General features: G+C 55.1%; 4 protein-coding genes and 1 pseudogene across 5 annotated transcripts; 3 read left to right on the top strand and 2 right to left on the bottom strand.

Moving 5' to 3' along the window:
* Positions 1-77: 77 nt before the first annotated feature.
* Positions 78-5,079, bottom strand: GCG54_00002148 (annotated as a pseudogene). Its single transcript has 4 exons — positions 4,844-5,079; positions 1,471-4,771; positions 701-1,057; positions 78-637 (listed from the first exon to the last, which is right to left on the bottom strand). Coding segments are annotated over exons 1-4 (4,454 nt in total).
* Positions 5,080-10,610: 5,531 nt separating this feature from the next.
* GCG54_00002147 (uncharacterized protein) lies at positions 10,611-10,992 on the top strand (the record flags this gene model as incomplete). Its single annotated transcript, XM_045402244.1, has 2 exons — positions 10,611-10,772; positions 10,795-10,992. The coding sequence occupies 2 exons, from the start codon at positions 10,611-10,613 to the stop codon at positions 10,990-10,992; spliced, it is 360 nt and encodes a 119-aa protein (XP_045258606.1).
* Positions 10,993-11,808: 816 nt separating this feature from the next.
* GCG54_00002146 (Pumilio domain-containing protein C6G9.14) lies at positions 11,809-16,417 on the top strand (the record flags this gene model as incomplete). Its single annotated transcript, XM_045402243.1, has 5 exons — positions 11,809-12,030; positions 12,279-12,718; positions 13,483-13,660; positions 14,159-15,041; positions 15,096-16,417. The coding sequence occupies 5 exons, from the start codon at positions 11,809-11,811 to the stop codon at positions 16,415-16,417; spliced, it is 3,045 nt and encodes a 1,014-aa protein (XP_045258605.1).
* Positions 16,418-18,086: 1,669 nt separating this feature from the next.
* GCG54_00002145 (uncharacterized protein) lies at positions 18,087-18,737 on the top strand (the record flags this gene model as incomplete). Its single annotated transcript, XM_045402242.1, has 3 exons — positions 18,087-18,149; positions 18,456-18,540; positions 18,688-18,737. The coding sequence occupies 3 exons, from the start codon at positions 18,087-18,089 to the stop codon at positions 18,735-18,737; spliced, it is 198 nt and encodes a 65-aa protein (XP_045258604.1).
* Positions 18,738-20,414: 1,677 nt separating this feature from the next.
* Positions 20,415-21,504, bottom strand: GCG54_00002144 (uncharacterized protein; the record flags this gene model as incomplete). Its single annotated transcript, XM_045402241.1, has 3 exons — positions 20,415-20,824; positions 20,877-21,114; positions 21,169-21,504. 3 exons carry the CDS (start codon positions 21,502-21,504, stop codon positions 20,415-20,417), a joined length of 984 nt encoding a protein of 327 aa, XP_045258603.1.
* Positions 21,505-24,844: the final 3,340 nt, after the last annotated feature.

Raw genomic sequence — 24,844 nt, 5'->3', positions numbered from 1 at the left:
TGTTTTCGTTACGCCGTTTTACCCGTTGTCGAATCTCTCATTTTCGCTCATGATGTAGTACTCTCGTTTCTTCTTGCTCAGCCCTTGCAAGCAGGACTCGGGCTGTCATTTCCCCTCCGCATCCCGCCGAGCAGCCAGTCCGTCAGCCCGACGACCTTAGCCCCCACGCCCTTCTCCCAGTCCCCGCTCTCCTGCACCGTCTCAATGGTATGGCTCAGTATCCTTCCCTCGGAGTCGAACTGAAAGACAAATAGCCCCGTAAAGGGTTTGTCGCCATCTTTTTCCGTTGCGACGCCCCCTGCCGTCGTCGTCGTGGCCGAGCCGCTCTTTCCACCGGCGCACCACCTGACGACGAGCTGCTCCGGCACAGCTCCCGAGCGCAAGGGCGCAAAGGGGAGAGGGTGCTTCGTCACGCGCTCAGAGATGATGGATAACCGCACGTTCCCGACCAGAGGAAGCCTGTTCCAGGCGATCGGGGCGCTCCAAAGAGCGGCTGTATAGGCTACCCTCCCGGAGACGGTTGGCAGGTGAGGGTGTGTCGTCGGAAACAAGTGGAGGGAGATGTTGGGTGCGAGGATCTCCTGGGGGAGGGGTGACTGGAGGACTTTGGGGAGGTGTTCTTGCAGGACGCGCAATGCTGTTTTTACCTCGTATTAGTCTCTTCCTCATTTATTCGTTACGCAGTATAAGTTGGACGTACTCTTGCCTAGATTGGCATTGTTCTCGTTACCGGGGTTCTTTCCCGGCTTCCCGCCGTCAGCTAGCACCGTGTTGGAGGGGTTGAAGTAGCGCTTTGGGAGTTCGGCCTCCTTCGTCCTCTGGCGCGCAAGAACGAATGGAGGGGGAGGCGGGGACGGAGCTGTTGCGGTCGCTGCCACCGCGGCTGCCGCAGCGACGGTAGCAGCGGCGGTAGAGGGATGCGTCGGGACGTTCGGCGTTTGCAGAGAAGTGCTCGTGGGGTTTGCGCAGGAGGACCAGAGCTGCGACGTCAGCGGAGACGCCGCGGCGGCGCGCACGCCTGAAGGTGCCGATGTAAGACGCAAGGCGGCCATGGGACCTGAAATGCAGTTATCATGAAACAAGATTGATATGCATTGAAGTAGCGAAGCAGCAAAAGAAAGCGGTGACAGCGACGCAGCAGGGCAGGCGGGAAGAATGATGTCAGGAAGAATGCGGCGACGGAAGGAACAGGCGGAGATAATTTTTGTAGGGGTGGCTAAACAAGCTACTCAAGGTAGCTCTGGAATGCCCGTGGCCCAGGAAGGTTATCCTTTACCTTAGGTAGCTAGCCGGGGTTGCGGAGAGGGTCCCGCACGCCCGGCTGGACACCCCGCCCCACCTCGACATCGGATCGGAGACGACATCCGACCTCCATGAAGATTCCAGAACGTTAGGGTCGCGGTATGTTGTAGGAAATCTTATTCTCATGGTATTGATGTTGCTCATATTCTGTCTATTCTTTTGTGGGACCAACGCTACCAAGTAGGCAAAACTCCGATGACCATGGGCAAATGTGATACACTTCAGGTAATATACACGCCGTGCCTTTTCTCACCTCGGGTGAGGAAACTCGTCCGCAAGCTGCAACCGCACACCGACGTTCATACTGATCAGCTCCTGAACCAGAAGCTTCGCAGCATAAGGCATCGTCATTTGTGTCACCTCCCTAGTGCTCTTGCAGGTGTGGCAGTAACCCTTGTAACCGAACAGGCCGCACTGCTGGCAAATGTCGAGCTGGGTTCCGTCGGAACTAATCATCAGACGTTCCAGAAGCAGCTGGGAAGCACCGTACGCGATCAAACAATCACGCTCCATTTCTCCCAGACGAAGTCCACCGTCTCGGGAACGACCTTCTGTAGGCTGGCGAGTGAGGATGGCTCTGGGACCACGCGAACGTGAGTGCATCTTGTCCTGCACCATGTGCTTCAGACGCTGGTAGTAGATGGGGCCGTTGAAGATGTAGGCCTCCAGTGGCTCTCCTGTGATACCCGAGGTGAAGTAATCCTTGCCTTCCCATGAGAAGCCATGATCCACCAATGCAGCACTCATCTGCTCCAAGGGGTGAGAGCGGAAAGCGTCACCAAAACCATAATCCTTGCGGCCATCCAACACAGACGCCTTGCCAGTCAAGCACTCCAGAAGCTTGCCGACAGTCATTCGAGAGGGGAAACCGTGAGGATTCATGATAATGTCGGGAACCAGACCTGTGTCGGAGAATGGCAGGTCCTCCTGGTCCACAATGATACCGACGACTCCCTTCTGCCCGTGACGAGACGAGAACTTGTCACCAAGCTCGGGTCGTCTTGTTTGTCGGGTTTGGACCTTGACGACCATCGTCTCTCTTTCGGTGTGAGACACCATGACCTTGTCGATGTACGCTGGGTCAGCTATTCTGTATGAGATGGACGAGTCGCGGAACTCGCTGGGACCACGATCCATCCCGATGCCGGTCGATCCCGTGTCAAGAGGGGTCTCTTTCTTGATCATGGTCTCACCCGAGTTGATCTTGTAGCCGACAATCGCCAGACCGTCATCATCGAGAGCCTCGTGCTTCTTTGTGCGACCATTCTCGTCATTAACGGGGTCTCCAATTCGCTCGCGGCGTCCGTTGGGGTATTTCTGCAACTCGGCAGTGTACTTGCGGAAAACCTGGCAGCGTCCAAAGCCACGATCGCAAGACGCCTTGTTCAGCACCAACGCGTCCTCAATATCGTAGCCAGAGTACGACATGACAATAACAGTCGCATTCTGTCCTGCGGGAAGCTTGTCGTAGTTGACCAATTGGATGGTTTTGGAAATGACCATGGGCCTTTGGGGGTAGACCAAGGTGTACAGAAGGGTATCAATGCGGTTGAACTGGTTATATGCAATAGCTCCAATGGCTTGCTTACCCATGGCGCATTGATATGTGTTTCTGGGGGACTGGTTGTGGTGAGGGAAGGGAATAAGACCGGCAACGGCACCGAGAACCGTAAAAGGCTCGATTTCCATATGAGTCGTGGTCATGGTAACGTCTGTTTCGTAGAGAGCAACAAGCGTGTCGTTCTCCTCGTTTACATCGAGATATTCGACAATGCCGTGTGTCAAGAAGTCGTCAAATGTCGCCTTGCCCAGTTGAAGAAGCTTGAGATGCTCTGCCTTCAGCTTTGGCTTACCGTTCTTGACGATAATATACGGCCGGCAAATACGTCCTTCATCAGTGGCGATGTGAACTGCGTTGAAATGGTTGTTGATGTGGATGCTGACGAAAGGAGAGATCCAGCCTCGCCTCCTCATCGTTCTGAACTTGCCAGCAAATCGCTTCGGGTATCTGGTCAAGGCGAATGGCGTTCCGTTGATGTGGATAACGAAGGACCCTTCGCGATGCATCTCGCCACCGGAAAAGTTCCTGATGGGCTCAACGCCGGCATCCAGCGTAAAGACCCATCGTTTCACGGGTTCCTCCTCGACATTGGTCGTGATATGTGTCATGAGCGCCAAGTTCTTCACCAAACCACAAGCTTCACCTTCTGGTGTATCCGAAGTACACAGCATACCCCATTGAGAGGGCTGAAGTGCACGCGGACCAGAAACTTTGCGGGTCTTTTCAAACTGACTGCTGATACGAGTCATCATACCAAGTGCGCTGATGTAGCTGAGACGACTGAGTACGTGGGTGACTCCAGCTCGGTTCATGTTGAAACGCTTGACGGTCCAGTTGCCCGTTTGGATGGCACGGTTGATGCCCTGCCCAATCATGTTGGCATGGTTGCTTATCATGTTGACGGCGTCGAGCGGAACAGCTCGATTGTCCTTCTTGAGGACCTTGTCAATGCTGCTCTTGACGTTTCCGCAGAATTGCTTGAACAAATCTTCGAACAGTAGAGATAGCAGTTGACCAGCCAACTCAAGTCGCTTGTTTCCAACGAAGTCTCGGTCGTCAACGAGGCTGAGGTTGCTCTGCGCCATGAGAACACGTCGCGTCATGAATGCGACGTACACTGCCTTGGGGTAGAAGTCCAGCCCCTCGATGGGAACGTGGGCGATGATGAGGTTCGCCAGAGCGTCAAGAGCCTCTTCGACGTGGTTTCGTCGGACTTGCGCAGAGAACGGCACTCTGCTTTTGCCCATCTTCACCCTGGCGCCGATGTACTCGAGAGCTTGCTGCTGAGTGTAGACTCCAACCTTGGTCGCCTCTTCAAACTGTACAAGAAACTCATCTTGGTACTTGCCATTGTCTCCGGCGACGAGCTGCATAATCTCGTAGTCGGAGAGACCTCCTAAAGCCTTCAGGATGATGACGATTGGGATACCTTCTACCAAAATGTTGGCAGTCAGAAGGATGCGGTCCTTCTTCAGCGTGACGTACGTCTTAGATTTGCGCTCGTGAGTAGAACTGGTGACGGAAGCGGTGATGATGTTGTTCTTCTCATCGGCTTCGACGATGACTCTGTTCTTGCTGAGCTGCTCCTGAATAAGAATGACCTTTTCCGTTCCATTGATGATGAAGTAGCCACCGGGATCAAGAGGACATTCGTTCATGCGAGACATCTCTGCGTTGGTAGCGCCACCGAGGCGGCATATGGAACTCTTCAACATGACAGGCAAGCGGCCTAGGGGAACGTTCTTGCGCACAATCTTGGACTTGTCGCGAATGTAGGCGATGTCAACCATGATGGGAGCGGCGTATGTCATGTCGCGCAGGCGACATTCCATGGGTGTGACCTCATTCTGCGCTCTGATGTCGTTGAAGTCGACACGACTGGGCTTCTCAACCCTGATATCAGTGAACCTAAGAAATTGGTCAGCGCTGTCCACGGTGTGAAGTTAAGATGAGGGCGGTGTTGGTATTGACGGTACATACTCAAGCCAGAAGGAGCTGTTAACATCGCTGCGAATGATGCGGTTGGCACGAACAATCTCCTTGATTTCGTTTTCGACAAAGAAGTTGTACGAGTCAATGTGCTGCTTGACGAGACCCTTGACCTTGAGGAAGGCGGGCAGAAGCTGGAATTTGTCTTCCTTGGTGGAGATGGGATCTGTGAGCTTCTTTCCGTTGTAGAACGGCTCCAGTAGAGCCTCGAAGCCGTCGTCTTGCATGTTGAATGTCACCGTCGACTGCACGTAAACATCATGTGTGGGCGACGTTGATATCGCGTTGTATGACTACCGCAGAAGAATTTTGAGCCGTCGAGAGCTCGAGTCACCTTGGTGAGAATTCGAGGAAGGTGGCGGGCAGCAGCAAAAAAGTTTGGCCCCGCGATACCGGGTGCTGCCAGCTGCCCCATCAGACGGGACCGCGACGGCAAGACGCGCCGCAGACATGCTGCTGACTGTCCGAGTGAGTCTTTTCTTATCGCAAACAGCGTCACGTGCAGATAACAAGACAGAACCCACCCCTTTCACCTCACCTTCTTAGTCACCCTTGGCACGTTCCTCACCGAGGTGAGCCACGAGCCTGCAGCCGGCAAAGAGGCTGCATGAAGTGGCCGTGGCACCACCGTTGGAGCGCTTGAATTTACTTTCCAGCCTAAGGTTATCAGGCTGTTCATCCCAACCTCTTGGGCTGGTTCCTGGACTAGCCTACAGTTGACTCAGGCACGCTGCACCGAGAAAGTTGATTAATACTGTCAAAACATATCATGGAAGGTTCCATAGTGGTGTGATGCTCCAGGGAATGGTCGTTGAGAAATTGCCAGGTCATCTCTCGAGAGATCGCTTCACCGGTGGGCTCAGTTTCTGCGGTCCTCAAGTCTGGGTCGAGCCGTGACAGCAATAGTCATCCGGGAGGTAAACGGCAGAGAGCCATACTGTGCGCATCGTGCATCCATCGTGCATCGCAGTTGAGCAGGCTCGGAATGACCAACATGGCGCACGTTTTATTAATTGACTGACAAAGTGGATATTCGCGAACGCGCGACTTTGCATGCCTCCCTCCTTACCTAGTCCCAATGAAGATTCTGCCAGATCTAGAAGTAATCCGTTTCACGCAAGCACTCAAACACTTGTTGATAAAGGGTAAGGCATTTTGACAAGGTCTCTTGCCTCAAGCGGTTGACGATGCCAGCAAGGGGTGGGGGTTTCTCTCTTTTCCAGGGCCTCTCGTAGGTGGGAAAGCCGAGCCAACAGGGGGGGAGGGCAGCAAGATGGTGACAGTGCCCTGGGCGCTTCCTGCAGGCCCCGCCATCCAGCATCTTTCCTCTCTACCTCTTACTTTACCCCTCCCACTCTGCTCGGACGACAGGCCTGTCTTCGTCACCCCTCACTTGAGCCATTCCCTTGGAATGCGCCTGTCTAATTGATTCTTCGCATTTGCCGCTATTAGCGCAGAGACACATTGGAATGACGAGCACGCTCTTGAACCAGAAAGGCTCACCCGCAAACAAAGACGACATCAGCAAACAAAGACAAGCGTCAATCAATGCTATTGTTGCCTTGGCTCGCCTCCAACGGCCCCTACCAGTCGCTGACCTCTGACATCCGCCGCCCTGAGTCTGTCGTCACACAGCAAGGGATCAGAATGCTCCCCGCAGGGTTTCCTTGTGTACGACCCGCAGCAGATGTGATGCAGCGGCGGCAGCGCCGTCTGCATGTTGCGTTGGCAGAGGAGAATAAGTGTGGCAAGTCGAGTCGCGTCGCTGTCCATCACCGCAATCGCAATCGCCCCCTCTTCGTCTCCAGATATCAGGTCCTGATCGGTTAGGTGGTGAAGCTGCCCCGCGACGACGATGCGCCCTCCTTCGCATCTAAGCTACTGCATGTCCCTTTATTGCACCAACCATACGCTGGACAATCGCATCGGGGGGCGCAAAGCCAAATACAAAACAAGAGAAACGTTTGACACCCTCGGCATGCTCCCGAACAAGAAAACCCTTAGATCGTTTGCTGTGGCGTACTGCCGGCCGTCACCAAAGGCGCCGTTGACCTGGATACTATCGTTCGCCCTCAGCGTCGACTTCTGGCCAGGGCTGCCAATTATGATGCAACAAGCCAACACCGCGAGTCACGACCTGCGGCCCCAAACTCTGCGGCGCACCGAGGGTCCAACCTCTTCCTCTACAACTGGAGAGGGGCCCTGCCGCTGAGCAGGCACTGGGGTATCGCGACACGGGTGACGATTGAACCAGAGGCTAGGGCTTTGCCGCTTTTGCCTGATGGAGCCTTTCATCAGCGACTAAAGGACTGACGCTCGAAAAAGGGGTGGCGAGGGAGTATCCGAGCTAAATGATCGTCAAGCCGATATTCCTCGAACTAGCGCAGGAAGTGGCAGATGGAACATTGCCCAGCGATTCTAGCCCATCACCTAGGCCATTTTTGCCTATACTGCGAGACTGGCATCCGTCAGCCGGCATGCTGCAAGTGACATGGGACGACAGCCAGGTCCCTCCGCGATCAGAGCCAGCGGCTTGAGAGCTTGAGAGTAGCGCTTTCAACCGCCTGCAGCCAACTTCTACATGTCCACCAGTCGAGCTCGGTACAAAGCGAATACCTCTCCACACCTGCTCCAGGGTCGATCTGGAAAAGTCACTGCAGTCCGAGTCTGGAGTCCGGAGTCTGGTCACTTTCCACACCAATCCCGCGGCCTACGCCTGCTTTGTCGCAGACTCGCAGACAGTCCACTCAATGCGGGCCTCAAAAGTCGGTGTAGAACGGAGCCGCTGAAGGCCTCCGAACGCCCATGCCTGCAGCCCAACAAATCAGTATCTTGCACTGCTATTTTCACCTCGGGACAGGTGACTCCAAGACTACACTGAAAAGGCCTCGGCGGCATTATGACGAAGTCTCTGGGTCCTTTGCCCCCAAAGCATGGGTCGTGACAAGCCTGCTGTCGTGTGGGAAGTGGGAAGATGCAAGTCACTTCGCGACCCTCCCAAGCCCACCGGCCACGACCCAAGATGCTGCCGCATCGAGAGGCCTGTCCCGCGGTAGCAAACGCGCCCAAATCGCGGGGCAGACCACGCAGGTCTTTAAACAGGCCATTATTATTATTAGAGTTGTGCTGAGGATGAGGCTGCATGGCTACATCAGGTGGTCGTCTCTCAACTCTCGCAAGACCGTATCCATCCGGAGACTTCAAGAATTAGCTCCAATCCACAATTCTTAGCCTCATGTATGTACTGACGGGCAGGGAGTGTTTTGCATGCAGCCTTGGCCGTTGGTTGTCCGCTGCGATGCATGTCACCTCGTAGTTGGAAACTCGAGTGATGCTGGAGAAGATACTTCCTGAGACTTAGTCTTACAAGCGGCTGGTGCTCGTGCGCTACCCAGCCCAGGCGGAATCACAGGTCGGGAAGACCCTGTTTATTTGCCAGCGAGTTGGCGAAGAAAAACAGAAGTGGGAAAACAGCAGTTGGAATGCGTTGGAGCATGGTAATGGCAAGGCAAGGGTGAACCTTCTTCTCAAGCTCGAGCAATCTCCTGAAGCCCCGTCCCGCAGCTCACCGACGGCGGGTTGCAACCCAGTGCCGGTTTGCGATGTAGGAACGTTGCGGAATGGTATCCTCGGGACCAAGTTGTCGATTAGCGGACCAATTGGATCAAAGATCACTTCTCAAGACCGTCCTTGTGCCCGCGAGGTCTGGTATGTGGCCCAGGTAACTCTGCGTCTGGTGTCATGATATTCAAGTACTTGAGGTTCCGGTCGTTGTCATATTGGCAGAGACTAGATGGATGGGTGTATCATTGTCGCCTTTGCGCTACTACTCACAACGCGGGAATCACTCTACTAACTATTCGTTGTTGCCAGAGCAAACCAATAACGGGGCTTGGAGCGGCAAACGAAACTTGTCGTTCACGTACCCATGCGCGCATCTCGCTCTTGGGCAGCCCCGGTCTGTCCACTCGATCAGGCAGATCTTCGATAACCGTGGCACGGACATGGGCTGGCTGCTCCGTGGTGTGCAGTCGATTTTTGGATGACTGGCTGTTACGAGCGAGATACTCCTTTTGGTGGATATATCGAACCAACTCAAGAATGCAAAAGAGGCTGGCAGAATCCCCAACTCTTCTAGATGCATTTTTTCTTCTCATGTTCCCCATCCGGGGGAGTGTGTTGTCACCCACACAGGGTTATCCAAGTCCCGAAGGCAATGCGACGCAGGCTATGCGTGGCACACAGACACTGTCGCTAGACCTGTTGTCAATAGCAAGCTACAAAAAGACAGCGAACAGGCTGTGGCTACACCGCCTGAGAGACATGCGAATCCTTGGTTTTGGAGGTTGCTTTGCACCGAGAAGGAGAGGCGGGACAACGAATCATGAGCAGGGGAATCCCCAAAGCGACGAGCCCTACTTCGCAGATTGCCAATTCGACAAAAGTCAAGCACCAAAATGAAGAAGAGCGGTGACAATCTCGTCGAGGCTGACCGGAAAACAATGTGGAAACGCAAACACGCCCTTGAACTCTGCGGATCTCGGGCCTCCTGTCAGACCGAGATAGAGTTTGCGATGCACTGACAAAAAGGCCATACTGGTGGTGGTCAACTCTCAGTATCCTTCTGAGGTTGACAAGCGTCGATAGTGGGCCAGCCACTGCATGTCGCTATGGGGAGACAGCGCCCCTGACAGGAAAGCGGAAGGAGAACATCGACTGGGCCTAGTACGGAGGTCCTCCGACCTCCGACCTGCTAGACTCGGCGGTTTCTCTGGCTGTTAGTGCACCAGCCCCTCAGCAATACCTAGGCAGAGGATGGGAGGGGATGAGGGGGTAAGAAAAAGACGAAGGGGACGGAGGGGTGGAAGCGATGTGACTGGGTTTGCTCGCCATTGACATCGGTTTCGCAGAGGTTCAAAGTCAGATGCCCACGAGACTCAATGGCCTACGAAGGGAATTAAGAGCTACGTTACGTGTGAGCCTGATTCGCAGTTGCTGTCGATACAGCTGTCAGTATCAGCAAAACAGCATTCAGAGCAAGGCAACAAGACAGAACCAGATCTCTTCCGCAACTCCCACCATAGACTCGTGTACCTGAAAGGTATCCGAGATCAAGTCACCAGTGCAACCACACATGTTCGCCCACCTGCGCGCTGGTGCTGCTGCGGTAGCGGGACGGTTTGGACAGGGTACCTGGGCGGCGTACCTTGTCTCCCACTGGCTGTCTTACTCTTCTGGGAATGATGAAAAGGCATGCCAAAACTGCCCGCGCTGCGTCAGGATACCATCCACACCAGATACCCAGCATCTGCCACTGCCACATGCGCGCAACACCGCGGCCACTGCATATGAAGTTGTGCCGGTGCTGTTCATACTTTGTACCTGCTCTGGGTGCCTGCAACCTTGGCTCAAACCTGGACAGGTACGGCGGCACTCAACCCGTTGGATGCTGCGCGGACCAAGACAGGGCAGGGTGTCGTAACGCAACCCGCAATGTGCTGCCAGGTACTTTGGCTGCTTGCGAGGCAGGTAGGTACCTCAAACCCGTGCTCTACCTACGAATAGCCTGCAGTGAGGAAGGCTAGGGCAGCTTTGGGCAGTCACTGAGAGCCCAGGAGAGTGGAGGAGGAGGAGGGGAGGGGGAAGTTGCCAGGTCCCTTGGGCCCCCAGCCCCAGGTCCAGCGGCAGCAATATAGAGAGCGAGCGAGTGAGCGGGCGAGTGAGATGCTGTGGTTCCTCTCTGTGGTTCCTCTTTGCGATGGTGGCCCCGTCAAAACCCCTTCACCCCCGTCGACGGCGCAGGGGTATCTTGGGCCGCCGGCTGGCCTGCCACGCCCTCTCGACCGTGCTTCTCTCCCACACCCAAAAACGATACATTACCTTCTTATGCTCCAAACCTGCTGCTCTCGTCTCTCCCCACGTATGTCGGGTTTCTTGTCCAGTCTCTTCTCTGTACACCATCTTGTGTGTCCGTGTATTTCAAACCCTCTCCAGACTGCCGCTCCTGGCTCTCCAGGGCGCGACGTGTGAGACTATATCCCGAGTGTATACTCTGTTCCGACGCGGGCAAGAAGAAAAACGTGAGTCTCTGGTCCATTTACTGTCTTTATGCGTTCGCAATCCTGCATCCTGCGCGTTGAGGGAGCAATTTCGCGACACGGCGACAAGAAACACATCTACACAGAGAGAAAGACAGAGAGACAGAAACGTGTCTGTCCTCCCTTCATTGCCAGCAGGCCATTGCAACGGCAAATGCACCTAGACGGGGGGAGGGCTTTCAGATGCGCAGCCAAACCCGACTCAAGCACCCGCAAAGCCATATCGCATCTCGGCACGGCTGGGGGTTTGTTGCTTGACAGACATGAGAAGAACGAGGTAGGGGTGCGCGGAGGACGACGAAGAAGCAAGGACTGGGACGGTTTCGGTTTGCGATTCAAAGAGACACACCAGAGGAGACGGGAGCTGCAACGCGAGACATTGGGGTCTCACGCTGCTTAGCCCTCTCCAAGCGCTCTCTGCTGGACTTGACGTTGGTTTTTCCCCGGCGGCCCTGGATGTCGTTCATCCTCACGGTCGTCTTTCAGGGCTTCACCGACTACCGCCCGCTTTTGGAGAAGACCAAAAAGCAACCCCCCTGACCAGCAACCAACCCAACCCGACCTGGAAACCTTAACGCAGTCCCGTCACTTTTAGTTCGCCAGATCCGCACCCCGCCTCCGATTTTCCTTGTTTTCAAATTCGCCAAACCCTCGCTCTGTTCTGTGTTTCTTGTTATCGTGGGCTGCCATCTCCAACTCAGATTCGCAGCAGCCTGCAGCGTTCTCGTTTATCAATCCAGTTTCTCCATGTATTTGTTGCTGACCGCCGGCCGTACTTGATGCCAGCAGTAATATAGAACGCCATCGCCACTTGGCCCCTTCGTGCCGTGTACGAGTTGGAGTAAACCGGACGGCCACATGGACGACCTGCGATTTCGATCCCAACAGCCCCCGCGTAACGAGCCCACGATGAATACGCTTGTCTCACCTCCGCGGAACGGCAGCCGCATGCCCCAGCCTGTTCAGGCTCACGATGGGCGCGGCGCTCTGCCCCGCCGCTTCACCACCGATTCGGGGCGTGTACCAACATTGTCGTCTATTACCAACCAGCGCGGCCCTGAGATGGGCAATGATTACAATGTACGTCGTCTTCTCTGTGCATGGCACTCGCAGTACTCGCCGGATTGCCATTGCGATGCCCTTGTTGCCATCGCATCCGTCGGTGCACAAGGTAGACTTGGGCTGACAAGTGAATTAACAGACTTTGCACAAGGTTCAATTGGTTCGTGGACCTCCCCTCCCGCCCCGAGCTTCCGCGACGGCAAGCGGCAGCCCGATGACGGCGCGATGCTGCATTCGACTGGTGGCGATACTAATTCTCGGGCCAGATTGAGAAGAAGAAGCTCGAATACGAAAGACTCCGAGAGCAGAGACGCCGATTCGAACTCGAGATGCAGAAGCTGGAGCAGGCGCAGCGACGCGAGGAGATGGAGCTTGCCAAGATGCAGGATGACCTGCGCCAGGGTCACCAGTCGGAACCGACGACGCCTCCCGAATACCACGAGTCGTCAGGCTTCCCCACGATGTTCTCGCGCCCGAACCGTTACTCGACGTCTAGCCTGACCTCTCCCCCGGGCCTGTTCAACCGTCCCGGCCGCTCGGGATCGCAGCTCACCTCTCCTCAAGCGACTCTGATGCAGCAGTCTCGCTTCAGCTTTGATGAGCATCTCCCGTCCCGGTCTGTCCCCGGCTCTCGAAGAAACAGCGACGAAGACGAGAAGGAGGAAGCTGTGCGTCAGGACCCGACCAGCCATCGGTCCTCTAATGCGTAAGTGCTGTAATCCGTGCATGTGTTTGTTTTCTTGGACAAGTCGTAAGTATGAAAATCTGGAGCTCCGACAGCACTTACCATTGGCTGCGCCGAGAGATATTTGGTTTGTTGTGTGGGCGGGCAGGTGTTGCAGTCGAATTATCGACTTTGCTACTTCGGAAGAGCTCTTGCGACTCAAGGGTGCAGTGGATCGCTTCCTTCCTGCAGTTGCTCTACACTCAGTTGTCTGGCCTCCACAACACAAAAACTCAGGATCCGTCTTTGAAAAACCTCGACTCATCACATCAACCCTCGAGGTCCCCCACCACTACCTCACACCTTCTTCACAACGAACGCTCCACCGGGCTTTTAGGTTCTCTACCTCACCCAACCTGGCAACTTTGTGAACAGCCCTTTCACTTCCACAACCAGCCTTCACAACCAAAGTTGCGCGCCTGCCTATTATCCACCTGCGCGCCTCGCAACTACCTTTCCAACTACTTATCGTTCTAACTACAACTTCCGCGCCTACCTTTCGACTCTCAACTTTCGATCGCGCCTCCTACCCAATCTTCAACCCGTTCAAACTCATCGTTCCAAATTCACTTCACAATCAATAGCTTCCTTTCGGTCGGGATTCCAAGGCTATTTATTTCAAGAGCTTTTGTTTCTCCAGATTTTCTCACTTGTTTCTAAACGAAACAACCCGACTTGTCCAAGAAACTTACCACAGGCATCTTCACCTCTTGGGCAATGGCTGACTCTCAACCTTCTGACAACAGCTACAACCGCTACTCCATGCCTGTCACCAGATCTCGCACTGGCTTGTACGGCTCTGACCTCGACCAAACCGGCACTGCTCGATTCCTCTTCGGCGAGGAGGACGCTTCTGGCGAGCACAAGTACGGACACGGCACTGACGACAACTTCCCCACGCTGGTGCGCCGCGACGACCAAATGGTAAGTCTGACTCTGGTTTGCTCTGTTACCCTACTTTTTTCCCAAATCCATCCATCATCGAGTTCCCCCCCCAGAGCAAGTAGCAAGCCAGTGTGCCTGATTGGCCACTGCCCTGGTCATGATTGGCTGGTGAGTTAAGTGAGGTTGAAATAGCATCGGGAAGGAGCGAGCAGCAAGCAAGCAACCGCCGCAGCTTCCCAACCTCAACTTGATTCATCCCATTCACCCCGCCCGCCTTTCCTTCCACCTCCACTTGCACCTTTCCTTGCCTTCTTCCTCTCGGAAAATTTCTGTATCAAAAAAGAATTTTTTCCCACCTTACGCACCTTTCCGTCCTCCCTCTGTTTACAGTAAACACTCGCTCTCCCCCATCACCTCCCTCCCCTTCACCTCAAGGTCGGAGTTTTGCAAGAACATCACCTCGTTGTCGACACACAGACTTCGTTACAGCACAAATTGTCAATATCTGTTCAGCGTTGACATTGTTTGGTCGTGTAGCTCTCTGCATCCTCCGCTGCCCTTGATCTTGCCCTCTCTCCTTCGCCTGCCCCCGACGCGCCTCCCACGAACGGTTGGGGCCATATTAACCGTCATCGAACTCAACAGAGCTTGTCTGCTATCAACACGTCTTCGCTCAACGGAGCCGCTTCGTCTGGCGAAATCAGCAACAGAGCCAACGCCCGTCACTCGCTCGACCTCAAGTTCTACCCGGACGCTCCTACCGACAACCAGAACTCCGTTGTCTCGCCGACCAACCACATGATGGCCACCCCTCCCAAGTTGCAGAGCTCCTTCTCTGCCAACGACATCCCTACCGTCAAGAGCACCAACAACGCTTCTGTGACCAACAACCACGCCCAGCAGCACTTTCACAACCACAACGCCAGCATTGGTCGCATTCCTGCCGGTGCTGTTCCGGGCCGTCACAGTCGCGAGCTGTCCAGCGACAACAACATGGGCGGTCCCCGTGAGCAGCCCAGTCATTTCCCCTCCATTCAGTCTGCTCTTCAGGCCAATGCCGCTCCTTTCGGCCCTGGTGCTCCGGGTCCAGGCTTCCCCCACACCTCTCAGGGCAACCAGGCTCCCAACGTTGCTCCTACTGCCGGACCCAACAACACCTACGGCAACTTCTATCCCAACGGCTACGTCTCCCCGAGCAACCCTGGCCCTGCTGGTCCTCCCGGCCCTCCCACCTCTGGTCCTGGACATTACGGCATGCCTCCTATCTTGGCCATGGGCATGCAGAACATGAACCTCGGCGGCAACAATATGTACCCTGCCCAGAACTATGCTGGTTATGGCGCTCTCTACAACCCGCAGCATCAGCCTCGCGACAGCCAAGCTCGAGTTATCCAGCATCGCCGCCAGATGGATAACGAGGGTACGTTTTCTCTTAATGTATCTTATCCTGACCCTTCATGCTAACTAGTTTCAGCGATGTCACGCTACAACGGCCTCGCGCTCGAGAACGTGGGCGGTCAGATTTACGATCTCTGCAAGGACCAGCACGGCTGCCGCTATCTGCAAAAGAAGCTCGAGGAGCGCAACCCGGAGCAGGTCCACATGATCTGGCTTGAGACCAACCAGCATGTCATTGAGCTCATGACCGACCCCTTTGGCAACTACCTCTGCCAGAAGCTCTTGGAGTACTGCAATGATGACGAGCGCACCGTCCTGATCCAGAATGCCGCGGCCGACATGGTCCGCATTGCTCTCAACCAGCACGGCACTCGCGCCTTGCAGAAGATGATTGAATTCGTCACCACCTCCACCCAGATCGAGATGATCATCAATGCCCTGCGCTACCAGGTTGTCGAGCTTATTCAGGACCTCAACGGCAACCACGTCATTCAGAAGTGTCTTAACAAGCTCAGTGCCAAGGACGCGCAGTTCATTTTCGACGCTGTCGGTACCAACTGCGTTGACGTCGGTACTCACCGTCACGGCTGCTGTGTCCTCCAGCGCTGCATTGACCATGCCTCTGGCGACCAGAAGGTCTGGCTCATCTCTAAGATCACCGAGCACGCCCCGATTCTGGTTCAGGATCCCTTTGGAAACTATGTGGTCCAGTACATCATCGACCTCAACGAGCCTTCCTTCACTGAGCCTATCGTCCGCATGTTCAAGAACCGCATCGGTCAGCTGTCTCGCCACAAGTTCAGCTCCAACGTCATTGAGAAGTGCCTGCGCTGCTCCCAGGAGCCCTCTCGCGACATGATCGTCGAGGAGCTCCTTACTCCTGGTGAGATTGAGCGTCTGCTCCGCGACTCTTACGCGAACTATGTCATTCAGACCGCCCTCGAGTATGCGACTCCCCACAGCAAGTTCCGTCTTGTCGACGCCATTCGGCCCATCCTACCGTCTATTCGCTCCACCCCCTACGGACGTCGCATTCAGGCCAAGATTCAGGCTTTCGAGGGTCGCAGCAGTGCTACCTCCAGCGGCCAGACTACTCCTGCGGACGCCAGCCAGGGCCAGATTGCCCTTCGTCCCAGTCACAACCGTGCCATGTCCAACACCACCTCTGTCATTGCTCCTGGCGGAGGCTTCGGTAACGGTCTGAATGGCGGTCTGAACGGCGGCATGGCCCCTCGCGGCGCGCAGGCCAGCTACCCCACGCCCGCCAACATCACTGTGCCTCCCCCGGCTCCTCCTCAGAACCAGCGCATGCAGCAGTACGGCTACAACCAGCAGCCGCGTACCATGGGAAACGGTCCTGCTGACGCTGGCGCCGGCGGCGAGACCCAGTGGCTGTAATTGTACATAACGCGTTGTCGACGTGGGATTCCACTTCTAATGGCATGAAATGTGATGCGGGCACTCGACGACGAATCTCATGGGCGGCATGATGCTTTCCGCAACGGTCTTCTTTCGAACACAGCACCGCGACGACGCAGCAACGACTTGACGATCACTTTTCCTTCACTGTCTGTGCAAACATCAAAAACTCAACCCCCACCAACATACAAATCGCAACCCACAATCACCTCTTCATCCGTCAAGCACGGCGGGCTTGCATCTGGTTGCAAGACCTGCTTTGTGTGTACACTATGGATTCGGGCAGCGAATGCCAACGGCATTCGCAGCACAAACACAAGAATCGCATTCTGCTTCTCGGCAGCCGTCACCAGATCAGACGGAGCCTTCAATAGGCTTGTACTTGACGCGGACATCGACATAGACGAACGTTTTTCATATTCTCTTTCTTGTGTTTTTGTCTGCGGTTTTTTATTTCTTCACTTCGATTCGTTACGCTCGCTTTCCAGGTATTATCAACTTGGATCACGATTGGATCGGACTTACGATGACATCGGCTTAATTTCCAACACGACATGCCATAACGAAGCTGATCATGAGATGCAACGACACGTTTATGGCGTCAGCTCTCATTCTTCCGAAGGATCTCTCCATTTCGTTCTGTCAGCGAGTCTGGAGGCTACTCCGGATGGTACTGGAGCAGCCTGACTGCGTATGCATTGCACAGGGGCGAGCGTTGAGACATGATAGCATCGGGGGGGCAGTCTTTTTCTTTCTCTTCTCGCAGCGGCTTGCGTATCGCGTTTCTCGTTCTCGGCATGTGCTACCGATACTCTCATGGCTATTCTGATTGGGAGGACGATTTTGGCAAGGGTGGTGGACATGGGCCCTCACATATCAAAGGAGGTTATCTGAGACGGGATCGAGCGAGCTTAAGCGATTAGAGAGGGCTTTCTTGTGTGTTTGTAAGAGACCTCTAGGGATGAAAATTGGCGTTACTTTGCATTTCGGTCGGCGGGGATGACGTGTATGGGGTTTGGCTGGAAGTGCGTACGCTCTTCAGCAAACACCCAGCATCCTACGGCCACGCATGTATCTAGGCAGATCAAGAAAAGATCTCTAACAACTAGTGTGTTCATTTTGTCCGACGTGATGTGTGACTATGCCCAGAATCCGTGAATGGAAGCGTTTATTTTTGGCGCCTATCACGATGTCTGCAGGCGCCGTGGCTGGACCACGTTGACCCGATGAGACGGGGAAGGTAAGGATCCGAAGAGTGGAGCATGTGAAGCGAAACAAACTCCATCAAGATGCCCTCTGATTGGCCAAACCCACGAACCCCCTCCCTCCCCCACGGCACGGGAAGTAGGTGCGTTCCAGAACAGTGACCGCGCTGGACGGACACTCTTTTCAGTGAGGGCAGGCGGCTGACGCCGTGGGAAGTGGGCACAGCCTCATTGTTTTGCGGCAAACTTCGTTGGTCGGGCGCGGGCCAGCCAGCACCTTGGGGGGAGAAAAAAAAGGCCAGACCTCAGCGCAGGCCTCCTTTTTGAATTTCTTTTCTTCTTTTTCCCTCTTGTCAGCGAACACACCAGACTACTCTACGCAGCAGCACTGCAACATCCTTTTCGCATTTCCCAGCGTACGCTTCTAATTTCATCTTGACAAAATGACCCGTGGCAACCAGCGCGACAAGGCCCGCGAGGCGGCCCAGAAGAAGGCTGCCGGAGCGGTGAGTACTTTTTTTTCTGGGGGCGTGTTTACGTTTCGCGGTCGGCCGGTTGGCTTAACGACGATCACCCGACTTGCTCACCCGACTTGCTCACGACACCCGATCCGGTCCGGTTGAATCAGCTCCAGCGTTAGTAAGAGGGATGGACCTTCAATTCTCAAAAGTGTTTTCCACTGAGCACCTCGACGGTTTCTGGAGCTGATTCGACCGTGTGGATGGATGAGTGAGCGAAAAGAGATCGCTGTGTTAGCCGGTAAAAGGGTGCAACAGAATGCTGATGCGTAGTCTTTTTTCCCCACGCAACAGAAGACGAAGAACACCATGAGCGGCACCGAGTTTGCGCGCGCCAAGGAGAGCGCTGCCGACATCATGAGGCAGAAGCAGGCCGCATGTAAGTCTTTCCCGCCTCTTCCACCGCCCGCCCCTTATTTTCTGTTCGGCAGAATCTTGGGGGTCTCTGCGACGACGGAGACCATTCACTTGTGTGATCGGAGCCGAGGGAATATGACCAGACAACATGCTGACCATCTCGTTACAGCTGAGGCCAAGAAGGCGGCTGCTGCTGCCGGGGGCGGTGGGAAGAAGTAAATCTTAGCAGCGGAAAAAGGCAGTCTTTTTTGATCGCCCGGCTCCTCTCGCTATATCTTTCTCTTGAACCTGACGCACTTGTCTTCCTGGGCCGGCTCATCACCTGGGCCGGCTCATCAAACATGCAAAGCTCATCTCTCGCTTCAACCTGCCCCGAAAAGGCATGTGAGATGAGTCAGCTCCATGTCTTGACGATCTTTCGGGAAGACGGGTATCGGCCTTATCGTCAGGGTGCATCCAAGAGATGTGCTATTGCGAGAGAGAAAAGGGGGGGAGAAACAGACTGCCGAAACACACAGATACACACACTCACACAAACAATCATCAACTGCGACTTGCAAACGGAATTCATGGGCGTCTTTATAGGGGCGGTGGCGACGGAGGTGCATTCGGCGTGCTTTAGGCGGATATTAACACACACACACACACACACACACACACACACACACACACACACACACACACACTACATTAAACACACAGTACCTACCAAACTTCAAAACACGGGGGACTTGCCTGCTCTTTTGGCCTCTCTCTCTCCATCACTCACTCTGCCGCTTGTGCATCGTGTCCTTGACTTGAAGCAGTTATACCAGCTGAAACACAGAGATAGATCATGCTTATCCGGCGCTAGAGGCTCCGGGTTCGAATCGCTTTTTGAAGTATTTTTTCCATCCCTTTTGGTAGCAGTTCCGAACCTCGCTACGTGCGCTCTGTCTGCAACCACGCGAAACCGGAGATGCAGCTGTCAGATGTCAGTCAGTCGGTCAGCATCGCACATTCAGATGTCAGACCACGAATTGGGACGATCAAGAATACTTCACCTGGAGCAAACACGGACCCTCCAAACGACACCGACATCCGTCCACAGAGTAGCAGGTCATGCTCTTTGAATCATTTCGGCGCAGGCAACCGGGAAACACGGCTCCCCCACTCTTTTCTTCCTGTCTCGCGGTCCTCCGCGGACCCAGCCCGGGCCACACGTTGACGGCCGATCAAACCTCGCCAGTCGTAGCAGAACATCTCGGATCTCCGTCCTTCCATAACCCCTTCATCTCCAGTTCGCAGTCATCCCAGTTCACTATTGACTCGTAATCTGTTTTCCATCTTGGCATTCACGTATTCGAGGAACGGAAAAGGACCCAATATTTTGAGCGTGATCATTCATCATCCATTTATTGATTCCTATTAAGTGGTTGCGAAAACAAAAAACGGTTTTCCATCCAGGAAATACGAACCAGTCATACTCTGTAATTATCCCCTAAACCCCTCCTGGATTCCTTCCTTTGCCTTTCGTCTATCGTCCAACCTTTTGGAGCTGGACAGTGACCAAAGACGGGGCGGGCTCCCCCAAAAACAACAAAAGAGTTCAAATCCGCCTCGACAACCTTCCAGGTCGATCGAGGCTAACGGACTATATCCTGCTCTTTTTTGTACTTCCGTCTTCCACAACCAACAAAAGAGAAATCTACATGTGATGAGAAAGAAAAAAAAAGAAAAGAGAAAAAAAAGGTCGTGAAGCCCCCTAATGAGTAACAACTCCGGATATGTGGTATCGTTCCCAGCGGAGTGGGTAATAAAACAGGTTAAATCTTTCCCGGATTTGGTATGAATATAATAGGACTACTAAGGAAGCGGGGGAGTGCACGACTAGGTGTCTATTCCTCCGTCTATCCTTTAAGCCTCCATCATGTTCATGGGGAGAGAGCCTGCCATGCCTCCGAAAGCACCAACGCCTTGCGCGGCCGCGGGGAAAGAGCCAGCTGAGCAGGTGACGGCGCAGACGCAAGCACCGGCGCCGTTGATCTGGCCAGTGCCGGGGGTAACGGCACCACCGGCAGCAGGAGCGGCAGGAGCAGCGGCAGGAGGCGCAGCGGCAGGGGGCGCAGCGGCGGGCGCGGAGGCAGCGGGGGCAGAGGCAGCGGGGGCGGCAGCCGGGGGAGTGCCGCCGACGATGGCACTGGGAGCTCCGTTGCCCTTCTGCTGGATAGCCATAGACTGGAACAGGGCCTGGGACTTCTCGGCGGTGGGGTTGATGGAGAAGGTCATTCCCTTGCCGCAGTGGTTGGCCTGAGCGCAGTAGAACCCTTCGGGACTTGTTAGTTGAGATGGAGGCAAGACGTGAGCAAGGAGACTTACACAAAGGGTCAGAGACCATGACTTGCATGGCAACCTGGGGAGGCGGGCTGACGGTGTTGTTGGGGTTGGCCATGAAGCCAGAGTTCATACCACCGGCGAGGGGATCGCAAGGCTTCGCAAAGGAGGACTGCGTAGCGGTGTGGTTCTGGCTCATGAAAGTGAAGACAACCATGTCACCTACGGCAGCCTTGATCTGATCGGGAACGAAGACGAGACCAGCGGCACCACCGACCATAACCTAAAACCAGAGTCAACGACTTGGATCTCATGAGATCCGACTTTGAAAACTTACGTTGTGAGTCTGAGCAGCAGCAGGAGGCTGGGGAGGAGTGGCAGGAGGAGCAGCGGCGGGAGGAGCGGCAGCGGGAGGAGCAGCAGCACCGCCGGCGGGAGGGTTGATGTTGATCGTAGGCGCACCGGCACCGGGGTTCGCCCAGATGATGATAACTTCGGTGACCTGGCTGTTGGAAACTCCGAATCCTGTCATGCCAGCGGGAAGAGCCTTGGCGATTTCTGCGGAAGAAGCAGACTTCTTGTGACCATCGCGACGAACGGGGTAGGTGTTGCGGGCGGATCGGGCGGAGGCCAGGGCGGCGGCGGAGAGAGCTAGTACGGCGGAGAACTTCATCTTGACGGTTGGATGGTGTTGTCGTCGATTAGGGAGACCTTTTTATTGTTGTTGAACAAGACACGACCCTTGTTCCTTCTCTTTTCGTTTTTTTAAAATTTCTCTTCTCGGAAGATTTGTTGGTATTGCGAGACTGCTGGAGCCCGTCGAGTTAAAGGAGGAATAAGAGGGTTTAGTTAATGCTAGATGGCGAGGGCCTGCTCGTGACGAAGGAGATTGAACACGGAACCGGAAGAGAACGAAAGCTCAAAAAAGAATGTGTGAAGACACTCGGCGGATGAAGAAGAGATGGGGAGGAAGAAACAGAAACCTCTCAGACGACGAGGATCGGGGGAAGTGGGAGAGCTTAAATCGAGGCGAGTCGTCGTGGGCTCTGCGGCATGGATGGGCGCGAGCCATGTCGCATTATCCGTTCGTTATCCCATGTCTCTCTCTCGCTCTCTCTCATTTAGTGGCTCCAGTGTGCTAGGTCATCCACGGGACATGGGACAGCCCCTTCCCGGCCCCAACATCGACCTCGACGAAACAGGACGAGAAAATCTTCCGCCAGCCCGTCCTGGAGTCATTGGGGCAGGCTTGCCTTGGAGCGCTAGGCCAAGCGCAAGCCAAGCAAGGCGCCCGGGGGTCCTTACTCTGGGCTCAGGGGGGGAGGGGGAGGGTCACAGAGGAGGAGGAGGCAACGATGATGGAGACGGTACCCATTAAGGTCGGCGAGCTAGGATCAAACGGTGTGGTAGTGAGGGCGTCGAGGGGCGGTTCGTTGCTCGGGGATGCAGCGTCCGATTAAGCACACGAAGCACAGGCCCACAGCGGCATTGCCATCCCAAGCTTGGTGCAAATAAAGAAGAAAAGCCAAGACGAGATGGGTGGGGTTTGGGTGGTAGCAGAGGGGGTGTTGGTAGGGGTGAAGGGTTGGGAGGAACCAGGGGGTGGGAACGGATGGATGACGGATGGAAGCAGAGACTTCTCACGATGAGGAGGGACGAGGAGGGAAGATGGTGCTGCCAGCGGGCCAATGGACCAATAGACGCCTGTTTCTGATGTAAGTGATTGCAGATAGAGCACTGTGAGGTAGAGTAGGTGTGTGTGCCACGGGGAGGTGGGTGCTTCTGATGCAGTTGGTTCCAAGCCAGGGTGTCGCTGCATCGGCGATAGCTGGATAGAGAATTGACAGCATCAGCAGTAGGTGCTGAGTAGACGAGCCGTCGAAGGTAGTAACAGTGAGAGATGGAAAAGTCGGCTGCACCAGACAGGCTGCGGACTAGCGCGGTGAGGGAGGTGGAAGCTGTGACAGATTCGTCTCGAGTCGTGTTTTGGCATCTCGCTAAGGGGCCCCTTGGCTGCCCTTCCGAAGACGGTAGTCGCTCGGACCCCAAGCGAGGTGCACCCCAAGGGTTTTGCATGTCACGTTCGTCGTTACGCTGGGCTGGGCGGCCTCTTGTGTCTGTCTGTCTTGCGAACGGGAGCTTGTTGCATTGGGAGAGAGTTTGGATGGCTGTCAGTGTGACTGGTGTTCTTATGGCATGTAGTCGATTTAATTGTTGTAGGTGTTGTTGGCCAAGCATCACTGAATCCGAGTAAAGTATGCTAGTGCCAGCTGATCAGAGACAGAAAACCAACGATTTAGATTAATCGCCCAATGGACAGCCAGAGCCGCGACGTTGGACCCTCCCCCGAGAGCCAAAATGCCCCGGGCAAGGCTTGTTGCCCTCTGTAAATTAACGCTCCCGCTGTCTCGGGGGGTGCTAAACCTTATTGCGGCCAATTAAGGTGGTTGGACCCCCTGAACTGGCATTTTAGCTGCCGGAGCCACGGGATGGCGTCCTCCCCCCACCCCCCCTTTGCGCCGTGTGGTTCCTGTTCCTGCAGGTACGGAGCCCTGCCTGCATCCAATCCAACCCAACTCTTTCTTCAACCTTACAACCTTAGACATCATTGACGTGCCTTTCTCCTGTTCTCTGGGAACCCGTCTCTTTTTAGGCTGCGATACGTATCCTTTTCTGCTGTACAGATACACGTGCCCGCCTTTCAACAACCCCAACCCGCCAAGCGCATCCATCCCCTTGAGTCTCTATCTCCGTCCCCATCGTCCCTGCATCTGTACCTTACTGAGTCTGCATCACCCCTCCTCCCAGTCGTTCTCGGTTTTCGGCTTCTCTGAACCTCACAGAGTATGAGCCGTGTTCCCTCCCACTGCACCCTCTCACCAGCCAATGCCTATTCGTACCTTAATCCGCATGAGTCGGCACGGCTTGCCAGGCGGAGCCAGCTCTGCGTTCGATGTACATGCTGGGCGTGCAGCCGCCTCAAACGGCCACTGAAGACTGTGAAACAAGCCCGCCCCCCTCCTCCCCCCCNCCCCCCCATCTCTCTGCCTCTGCCTCTCTGCCTCTGTCTCTCCCTTTCCCCTTCTCTGCCACATTCTCTCTAGACTCTCTCCCGTTGGAGGTACAACCATTACACTGCTCCATCCGCTCCACGACCTCTGACCGCGGGCGAGTCTTCCCGGCCCACAACACCAAGAAATGCCCAAGACCTCGTGTGTGATGGAGAACAAAACGAGACGAGACCGATCCAATCCAGTCCGGCCCAGCCGCCCCTCCGTCGTCATCCATAGTCTTAGTAGAGTCCCTGCCCTGCGCGCTCAGCGCTCCTGTCCACTCAACTTTGCTCATCTACCCGCCCTTGTCAGCAGCCACACGCTGTAACCGCAAACCACCCCCATCCCAACTCTGAGCAACTCTTATTAGCAGACTAATTCCAAAAAATCCATGGACCCTGCTCGTCCAGTCTCAACACCGACTTGGCTGCCCATTGCTACCATTAACGCCCTGCTGCTACCGTTTGCCCAACCAGAGACTGAACTAGGACCTGACACAAGGCCATCGGGCGCTAGACATCGGCTTATTTCTCTTCCAGCACTGCCATCGTCTTGTCATTCCTTGGTCGCGCGCCAGCGAGATAGCCTGTAATGCGACGTCCGCCTCAGCCTGCTCTCTCCCTCGTCACCCGTTGCAAGCATCCAGCACCAGCACCAGCAGCACCAGCACTCGGAGGTCTCCCTGTCATTAAACCTGATGTTGGTAGCGTTGCGCATCTCGTCGCTCGGGGATCGACCGAAGGGAAACGGCACCGCGGCCCTCCTCCTGTCAAACCTCGATCCGCTTGATCCGAGCCCGCGCGTCGAACGACTCGAGCACCGCACTGCATGCCATCCACGCGTAAAGTGATAACTATCTCCGGACCGGAGCATCACCATGCTCGTTGTGCAGATTGACGGGTAGCCGGCCCAACAGACAGCCGCTGGGACTCATGCATGGGTTGCTGAGCATGTCACCTA

Source organism: Colletotrichum gloeosporioides (assembly GCF_011800055.1).
Source record: "Colletotrichum gloeosporioides strain Lc1 chromosome Unknown consensus_84, whole genome shotgun sequence".
In the NCBI taxonomy this organism is placed as follows: Eukaryota; Fungi; Ascomycota; class Sordariomycetes; order Glomerellales; family Glomerellaceae; genus Colletotrichum; species Colletotrichum gloeosporioides.
The sequence above is the reverse complement of the archived record's forward strand: the minus strand, read 5'-3'. Positions and strand labels throughout refer to the sequence as shown.